At 45.2% G+C, this 9942-nt stretch overlaps 1 protein-coding gene across 2 annotated transcripts in view; it reads left to right on the forward strand.

Moving 5' to 3' along the window:
• The window catches only part of FAR2 (fatty acyl-CoA reductase 2), a 316414-nt gene that overhangs the window by 156565 nt on the left and 149907 nt on the right, over positions 1-9942 (forward strand). For both annotated transcript variants that reach the window (XM_019515991.1, XM_019515992.1), the window contains exon 2: positions 8598-8838. In XM_019515991.1, the coding sequence (XP_019371536.1) occupies positions 8638-8838 (201 nt within the window). In that variant the 5' untranslated portion in view covers positions 8598-8637. The remainder of the gene's footprint in view (positions 1-8597; positions 8839-9942) is intronic.

Raw genomic sequence — 9942 nt, forward strand, 5'->3', positions numbered from 1 at the left:
CCCCCCCACACACACACACACACTATGGAATTAATCTCCTCCCAAGCTCCAGAGACTCAGCCAAACCCCTGGAGGGTTCCAGGGGAGAGAGGGGACAGAGGGAGGAATTAACTCCATCCCTGCCTGGCTGCTGGCAAGCCATGGAGGTAAGTCTGGGACTGGCAAATAGCAGCTGCAAACATCAGTGGAGAGGGGACAGAGGGAGAAATTTGCCTTGGGGGAGCCATGGTAGGCCAGTGTCTGGCCACACCCTGCCCCTGCTCTGGCTAGAGAGCAGAGGGGAGGGGCCCGCCCAGGTCACTGGAGCAGAGAACAGAGCTATACCCAGCCTAGAGAGCATCCTGGGATGCGGGGAGAATCTGATTTATCTTAAACCAGCAAGGGGTCTGGGACAGACACTGCATAAACCCATTTGAGCCAAGTAAGTTAAGTCTAATACTACATTCAGCCAGGTTTATTTCAAACCGGTTTATGTGCACCGAGTGTCTGTTCTGTTACAGGTTTAAACCAGTTTCTGATCACTTAAACCAGTATGTGTGTAATGTCTGTCCCTAGCCCCACCAGTGACTGTGTCAACTGCTTTACATTTCTAGTAATGTTTTTAGGATAATTGTAATGTTCATGGAAGTGAGGGACCTGTAACTTAGCAAGTTATGCGTTGTGCCGACATAAATTTGCTAATCCATCTTTGTTTGGATCATTTTGTGATCTGTAGTAGGGATTACTGAATTAGCACTCCACCCAGATGCACACCCTTAGCCTCCTAGACAAACTGTTTCTTAACCCCTATATTTTTCTTGCCTTAGATTTCTCTTATGCATAAAAAAAAACTTCTGCTCATATTCCTGGTAATCTAATTGTCTATTAAGATAAATCTGTAAACTGTTCTAGGCTCTCGCAGAGCCAGTTGTGAGATATGGACAACTGTTTAACAGTTACTAAATGACATCTTCCGGTGCGTTCTTTTAACTTGTCATGTAGGCCAGATTTGAAAGTAGGTTAGCGCACTACATCAGTGAATCCCCATAATTATTAATGCATTTACAATAACCTCCTTTGAAAGCAAAGTTTCTGCCTTGACCCATTTTCTAAATTGGATGACCCACCTGATAGATCTGTTTTGGATCTCTTCTAAAGCAGGGATTTTTTCCTTTGTGTAATATTCTCTACTGCAATATTGCAAGGTAATATATCCAAGTAATGCTTCATTTAGATTGGCTTCTCAGACATGCTTCTGCACTGCTAAGCACTCAAGTGGGGTTTTTTCTTTAGTTATTTAGTGTTGGTGAAAGTTGACAGCATGCAAGATTTAAGATTTGAAGTTCTTTGGAAATCCAGCAAATATGTAACTTGCACACGTTTCCCAGCCCCTCCCAATCACTGAGCATGACTGATTTATGAGTATCAGATGCAGTAATATTTTCATGCCTAGACAAGGTCACACCAGACAAACATGCCCTTTGTTGCTGCGTGCACGCTGTTCCATACTTGTGCTAAGTTTTGTGACATCATATCCCAGGTTTTCTGGCACTCCACAGAGGTCAGACTTTATAGAATTCAGGAACTAGCTTGTGGTATTTTATGGGATGAGTTGTCTTTTCTTTGTGGCTCCAAAAGCATAAGTGATTTTTATCTCATCACCATATAGAGCTGATTTTTTTTTCCATCTCTGCAGGCTCCTTGCAGTTGTCTATCCATACCAGCAATAGACCACCAATGTGAACTACTCCTGATTACAGGCCTATTGCTTATGCTGCAGGATAGGTGGGGATGTGTGTGGTGACTTATTGATCCACTGTGGAAGGTTGCTGAACTCATATGACAGGGATGATGCATCATTGGTAGATTTAGTAGTAAAGGTGATGGGTGCAATTGTCATGTGATCTCCATGTGTACAGCATCATGTCTGGAGCAGGAAAGACAGAATGGGGATGAGGGAGGGAAGAAAGTAACCATCTTACAAATCTGAAATGACTTGCAGAGGCTCTAGGACACTTTCATGAGAGAGGAGAGCTTCATGGAATTTGCCCTGGCTCTCCAGTTTTGGAGGACAGGATTGAGGGAACCCGTACCAGTACAGAAGCAGGTCATTCTGGGTGCTATCTACACCTGGCTGTTGCAGGTCATTGTCTAACCAGTTCGGTGGTGCTGATTGCAAGTTTGTAATGTGATTCTCAAAGCAGTTTGTCCATGACTGCATCTACAATGATATTTAGCTTTTTACAGTGAGATAGGCAAATTGCACCAGAGTCATTGAAGAATTCACATGCCTATATTTTGTTCTTGGGAAAGTCACCAAAATGTTAATAATGATCACACAGGCCCTAGAAAATGAGAATTCTGTTCCACACTAAGCAGTTGCAGAATGGTGGAAGAGTGTATTTGGGTTGCTGAAAGCAAGATGACACTGCCAGCTAAGTTTGCATCATTTCATAGATTTCATAGACATTTGGGCTGGAAGGGACCCCGGAGGATCATTGAGTCCAGCCCCCTGCCCCAGGAGCAGGAAGTCAGCAGGGACCATAGGATCCCAGCAAGATAAGCATCCAAATGCGTCTTGAAGGCGTTCAGAGTGGGTGCTTGAACCGCCTCCAGCAGCAGTCTATTCCAAACCTTGGGGGCTCAGACAGTGAAGAAGTTCTTTCTTATGTCCAGCCTGAATCAGTCACAGTGGAGTTTGTGCTGTCCATATAGTTGTACCCTACTGTGGCTTACATAATATCTGCAAAAACATATTAAGCAAATTTAGTTTCTTTAGAGGAGCAAGAACATTCTAGGTACACCAGTTACCTGTTATCGAATTCAAAGTGTACCTTTTCAAGTGTAGCACAATATGAAGGTGCAATGAAAAAACAGTAATCTTAATCTAAGTAAACTAAGGTGCAATAGCAAAAACAAAGCTCCACATTCTTAACACATTCAGTAAGACAAGCCACCTTTAGTGACTGGTGGTAACAGATACCTGCAGTGCCCCTGTTGTTTCCCTTCCCTTTGGCCTCACACCTAGCTCTGCCATTTGTATGTGGATGCACAGGGTTTCAGTGCACAAAGGTTGTCTGATTCCTACCCGTTTCTGAAATTATTCATTGTTCAAATAACCTCAGAGATTTCTAAATCTTGCATGGGTTGCATTTTGCAGTAGCACTCTGAAGAATCTCCAGAATAGCCATTTTTGGATACAGTTACCTTTTCAGAATCACAGTGAAAAGATGTTCCCTGAGCAGATAGTTATGCTTCCTTTTTAGGTATCTCTTGCTTGAGGAGTCTCTTCCAGTCTCTATTTGTGATCTTCCAATGCCTGAGGGGTCTTCTGCCATTATTTACTCCTCTTGCACTTTTGCCACAGTATCATGCACAGCCATCCTGTTTTGCTTGCCACTTGCTCACTCCACCACCTCCTGTTAAGGGTGGTTGGTCCTTCTGAGTTGAACAGCCAGTGAAATGGACAGCTAGCTGTGGATGTGGGCTGTTTTTTATGGGAGGGAGGCATAATATTGAGCCAATAATGAGTTTAGTATAGTGTATACATACCTAAACTACATATAATACTACCAGGTACCCCATGGAGCCTAGGGTAGAATATCTTTTTAGGCTATGTCTATGCAACTTCTAAAGTAAGCTGAGCAGCACCTCCAAGAGAGAAGCAATACCCACTTTGCCCAAGACCACAAATTAGGCAGAGCAGGTGGCTTGAGTGTGCCCCACAGTGCCATACTTAAGCTCCTTAGACATGGAAATCCAGAAGGCAAAAGCACAGAGCCACTAAGGTATGCATGCCAGTCATATACCTGCCTAACTTGTAGGTGTGGGCTTGCATGGAGTAGACACAAATTGATGAGGCTCATTTCTCAGTGATGCCCTGCACTTGCTCCAAAGGCTGTATAAACATAGGTTTATACTGCACTAAGCTCCATGCAACTGGAACTAGACTGCTACTGGCACCAGTATAAGGCTAGTTTAAAGACTATGCTCCAATCCATCTTTCCTGTGACTGAAGTTGGAACATACCCTGAGAATAGTGCACAGGAGGTAGGATGCTGCTTACTCCCAGTCCTAACTTACTGTCTTTGGAGTCGGACACTAGAACTCTTGTGACTCATAGTTACGTTGGGAAATTGGGCAATTTCAGGAGCCTCCTTAATAATCAGAAGCAGCCTCTGAGCCAGGCTTTAAATTCTTTTATAGTGCTAATGCCCCACTCACAAACACTGAAGAAAATAGTATGCAGCTTTGATCTGCAGGGTTGCATCCCTCCTGGGTAAGCATGTAGAGACAGAATAATGTGGAGACACTGTCCTTGATTGTGCAGTAAGTTGGAGTGCACTGGAGAAGGGGAGATGACCGTACTTCTGTATAAATATGAAGGGACTCTACTAATGAGCCCATGTCAGTAAAAGCCTAATGCAGAGACTATTGACTTCAGTAGGAGTTATTCCAGTATCTCCAGTAGGCTTTGGATCCAGCCTGAATGCAGGACATGGTTATTTTATGCCACTTGTTCAGCTCATCACTGTTTCTTTTGCAGGTAGGCACATAATATCTTCCAACTCTGTTGCTCAGGATAAAGCAGCATGTATATATGTGTGCACACATGTGTGCCTAGGTCTGCATGTGTTTATTATGAGGCATGAGTATATTCATGCACATGTGTGGAAACATCTTGTTTTCAAGGAAAAGTGAACCATGATTCCAGTGCGTGTAGCACTGTATGCGACTTAAGACTGCTTCTTTTATCTAGATAACCAGAACTTCGCTGACAGAAGCATGTACTAGTTACAGGCTACAAGTCTTGGGTAGACTTCTCAGTAAAAATCCTCTGGGTTGATGGTTGTTTGTGCATCTTTTCATGGCTTTTCTCTTGTATAGCATCTGTAATCTTTTTTGTTTCATCATTACCCATTTCACGTATGAGTTGCTATCAACTCGTACTTTAAAAAAAAAAAAAAAATTCACTAAAGCAAACCTTTTGGCAATAGGAAAGCAAAGATTCCCAAGGTACACTTTGATTACTGTAAAGGTAGCTGACCTGATTTTCAAGGATTCAATCATAAACACATTTTAAGGTAAAAAAGGACCACTTTGTCTATTCTTGAGTTATGTAACATTTAGACAATAGAACTTCAGTTGATTTAAAAAAAAAAAAAATCCTGTATCAAGCCCAGATCCTCTGTCTGAGCTGTACTTTATCTTTTAAAAAGATATCCAGCCATGATCACTGACTTATTAAATCCTTTGATGTTTCACAACACCTAGAATTTAAACACTTTTACCTAAGGAGTAGAGATCAAAATTGACCAGGGTAGGCTCCAGGGTGTCCTATACAGTGAAATGGGTATCTCAGCAACAGTGATTCAGTGACTTCAATGAGCTTAGGAGACTAGTGGGGGAGGCACTGAGGGCCCAGAAGGTAGAGGAGATGGGAGTCCACGAGGGATGGTCGTACCTTAAGGGGGCAATCCTCCAGGCCCAAAAGATAACAGTACCTGAGAGAAACAAGGGGGTGAAAGTGCTCAGAAACCTCCTGGACTCAGCAAGGGCATTCAGGAATGCCTGAGAACTAAAAGGTTGGCATACAACCAGTGGAAGGGAGGAGCTATCACCAAGGAGGAGTATTCCTCCTCAGCCCGTGAGTACAGGAGGGCTATTAGGAAGGCCAAAGTAGAGATTGAACTCAGGCTAGTGTCCAGGATTAAGGACAACAAAAAGTCCTTTTTCAAGTACATTGGGAGCAAGAAGAGGGCACCAGGCAATGTAGGGCCCCTGCAAGATGCGAACTGTAATCTTGTGGTTATGCCAGACAAGAAAGCTGATATTTTTAACAGTTTCTTTGCCTCTGTTTTCTTGAACAGGGACTAAGATATCCCACCTACCAGAGGTAGGGACAATCTTGGGGATAGCTCTGTCAGGCCTTCAGTCAGTGCAGATGTAGTTGGGAATCTTCTGGAAGGGCTAGACGCTTTTAAATTTGCAGATCCAGATGGCCTCCACCCCAGGGTGTTGAGGGAGCTGGCAGGGGTCATCGCGGAGCCCTTGGCCTGCCTGTATGAGCATTCGTAGTCATCTGGCCAGGTGCCAGGGGATTGGAAACTGGCTAATGTGGTCCCAATTTTCAAGAAAGGGAGGAAGGAGGACCCAAGTAACTATAGACCTGTAAGCCTCACCTCGGTGGTCAGGAAGATCTTGGAGAGAATCATTAAGGAGTACATCTGTGGGGGGCCTGCAGGGGAGATTATGCTCGGGGGCAGTCGGCATGGGTTCATCAAAGGCAGGTCCTGCCTGACCAACCTGATTGCCTTTTATGACCAAGTAACTAAATCCTTGGATGATGGTGTCACCATGGACATAATCTTTCGAGACTTTAAGAAGGCCTTTGACACCGTCTCTTACCCCATCCTCATCAATAAATTAAGCAACTGTGGCATTGATGCCTGCACAGTTGGATGGGTAAAAAATTGGCTGATGGGGTGCACCCAGAGAGTAGTGGTGGACGGGTTGTACTCAATCCGGCAAGATGTGAGCAGTGGGGTACCCCAGGGCTTGATCCTCAGGCCCGCACTTTTTAACATCTTCATCAGCAACTTGGGCTGGGGTGGGGGTGGGGGGTAGAAAGCAAGCTGTCCAAGTTTGCTGATGACAGTAAGATATGGGGCAAGGTGGACACACTTGAAGGGAGAGAGAGGCTGCAAATAGATTTAGGCAGACTACAAAAGTGGGCACATGAGAATAAGATGGGGTTCAATGTAGACAAATGCAGGGTGCTGCACCTGGGGAGAAGCATACATACAGTCTGGGGAGTTCCCTTCTTGAAACCAGTGGAAAAGGATCTTGGAGTCATTATTGACTCCAAGACAAGCATGAGCTGCCAATGCCAGACCACAGCCAGCAAGGCCAGCCATACCTTGTTATGCATCCAAAGATGATTCTAAAGCTGGTCCAGAGAGGTGATACTCCTCTGTGTGACACTGGTCAGGCTGCAATTGGAGTACTGCTTCCAGTACTGGGTGCTGCACTTTACAAAGGATGTGCCCAGCCTGGAGAGGGTTCAGAGGAGGGCCACCTGTTTGGTGAGAGGCCAGCAGGACAGGCCCTATAAGGAGAGACTGAGGGACCTGAACCTGTTCAGCCTCAGCAAGAGGAGGCTGAGGGGGGACCTGGTGGCTGCCTACAAACTCATCAGGGGAGATCAACAGCAAATAAGTAGAGCCCTTTTCTCCCCAGCACCACCTGGGGTGATGAGGAACAATGGTAATAAGCTGATGGAGAATAGGTTTAGGTTAGAGATCAGAGGACAATTTTTTTAACGTTAGGGTGGCCAAATCTGGAACCAACTTCCCAGGGAAGTGGTCCTCGCCCCTACCTTGGGCAAATTCAAGAGGAGGTTGGATAATCACCTGTCTGGGATCTTGTGAACCCAGCATTCATTCCTGCCTGTGGCAGGGGGTCAGGCTAGATGATCTGTTCAGGTCCCTCCTGACACTAGCTACTATGAAATTATGATTCCGATCACCTGGTTGGTCAGCAGGGAAGCACCAACAGGGTTGCCAAAAGAAACACTAGGATCAGGGATATGTCTGAGCTCCTGCTTTTCCTCAGAGCTTAAATATCTGATTTGGACAGACTAGAAATGTTATTGTACATCACAGTTAAGTAGGCTCAAGTGTCCCATCTTTTGACTAGGGTTGTGAAAGGTTAAATGGTTAAATTATAATTTTACTTGTACCATTAATGCATGACAGTTGATGTTTAAACCAGCCTGCTATTGCACGCCATCTGCTCCTTCCACCAGCAGTTTGCACCACGTAAATCAAAGTGCTGAGGCCAGGGTGGGTGGGAGGAGGCAGTGGAATTGAGCTGAGCCTGCCTTCTCCCTGGAGGAGGAGAGGTGGGGAAGGGGAGGCAGGGCAGGACATGATGGCCAGCACCAAGACCTCCACTTGCCACCTGTGTGTCTCGCCCTGTGGCAGGCAGAGCAGATGCTGGCTACTGGGGGTCTCCCTGACTCTATCCCTCCCTCCTGGGCTTGCTCACTGCTCTCAATCTTATTCCCATTCTTGGCGGTGGCAGTATTACCTGTGGACAGGCAGGTGGGCAGGGGTTACTCTGGCAGAAGGGGCTGTGAGTTGACACGGGCCACGGTCAGTGTGGCTAGCTCAGTGGCAGCATGCTTCTGACACCCCATGCTGGGGCTATGTGTCTCAGGCCACTATGGAGGAGATGGAGAGCACTCTGCCCCCATCATCATCATCATGATGAAATGACAGCTAGGGAGGTGCTTCCCTGGTGCTGCACTGTCCGCCCACCCACCGAGTGCCTGGCTGTGGGCTGCCCAGGGTCACTCAACTGCGACCACACTTGGTCCTGGGCTCCAGGCCCTGGAACCAGTCACACTAGTGTGGGGAGCTGTCTTGCTGCAAGGAGCCCCAGGCCGTCTCTAGCACATCCCTCATGCAGCCCCTGCACCCCCAGCCCTCCATAATAGGTACATGTTATTGGTTAAACAGTTAACTGATATAATCGGAAGAGTTTAAATGGATAATTTTTTTTAACAATATTTACTTCCATATTTCTAAATTCTTGTTATTTCTGCTTCCTCTTAGGTACCTCCTGCAGGAAGTCAGAAGGAGGACAGAGGGACAGATGGAGAGAACCATGTCTTCAGTCGCAGCTTATTACAATGGAAAGGCCGTGCTCATCACAGGAGCCACAGGTTTCATGGGCAAAGTACTGATGGAAAAGCTACTGCGCTCCAGTCCTGATGTAAAAACTGTTTATATCCTTGTGAGACCAAAGGCGGGGCAGTCAATGCAGGAGAGAGTGGCAAACATGTTACAATGCAAGGTAGGTTGTATTTTACATAAGATTGTAAACTGAAGCCAACAGGGCAGTTGGTTTTGTACAATGGAGGACAGTATATTAGAGTCAATACACTAAGGATACTATTACTGTTCTGCACACTACTGCAAACTTAGGTAGGTTCCAACATATTTTATAGATAGGGTGGATATGTAAAAAAAACTTGTACCTGGAACAACCCTTTTGTCTCATTTTTGTGGTGATTGAGTTTGAAACTGTCATGGTGCATTTAAAAAAATATTTCTTGCTTTTACTATGGAAAATAATAATTCTTAACAAACCTTTCAAAATTAACATTGATGTGGTACAACATGTTTGAAATGGCTGGTAATGTCCATTAAGTATGTCCAAAGTAGATTTCAGAGGTATTTGACAAAAGTCCTCTTTGCAAGCATGGTGACAGGCAGGTGAATATTGGAGAGAACCATGCTCAGTAACAAGAGAATGAAGTAGAGCTCTGCACCTGGCTTAGTCAAGAAAGATTTAAAGCAGCTGGAACAAGTTGATGGAAAGGAAGCAGAAATGGGAGTTCTTGCTGTCTAGTCAGAGGGTGTGATGTGTGGAGTCCTGCTTGCTGTTCCCAGGTGACAGAGCAGAAGGGAGGGTGTTCAGTTTTTCCCTTTTGGGCTTTGTAGGTTGACACATGAGACTGGGAAGGATTTCTTTTCCTGCTTCTGTTTGGGAGGGCAGGGTAAGTTGCCTCAGAAGCATTGCATACTGGCTGCATCCAAGGCTAGCAATTTTTGAGTGGGATGTTCTGATGCTTATGTTGGCATCAAAACTTGAAAATTTTCTGGTGAGAGGCTCTTGTCCCTCTGCTCAGAATTAGGTCAGTCACCATGTTTGGGGCCAGCAAGAAATTTTACTCCACAGTCAAACTAGTACAAACCGAGCATGTCTACACATTCATTAATGTGCCATAATCAATGCTACTGTGCATTAACATCAGCGTTCCCTCTAAGCTGTGTGGCATGTGCAGCTGCACAGGCATACTCGTACCATACTGGCAGGTGCGGCTGTGCACACCACGCAGCTTAAAAGAAACACTGATTAGCACAAATAAATGCTTTTTTTTTTTTTTTTTTTTTT

This window comes from Gavialis gangeticus, unplaced genomic scaffold (assembly GCF_001723915.1).
Source record: "Gavialis gangeticus isolate Ggan-Ray unplaced genomic scaffold, GavGan_comp1, whole genome shotgun sequence".
NCBI lineage: Eukaryota > Metazoa > Chordata > Crocodylia > Gavialidae > Gavialis > Gavialis gangeticus.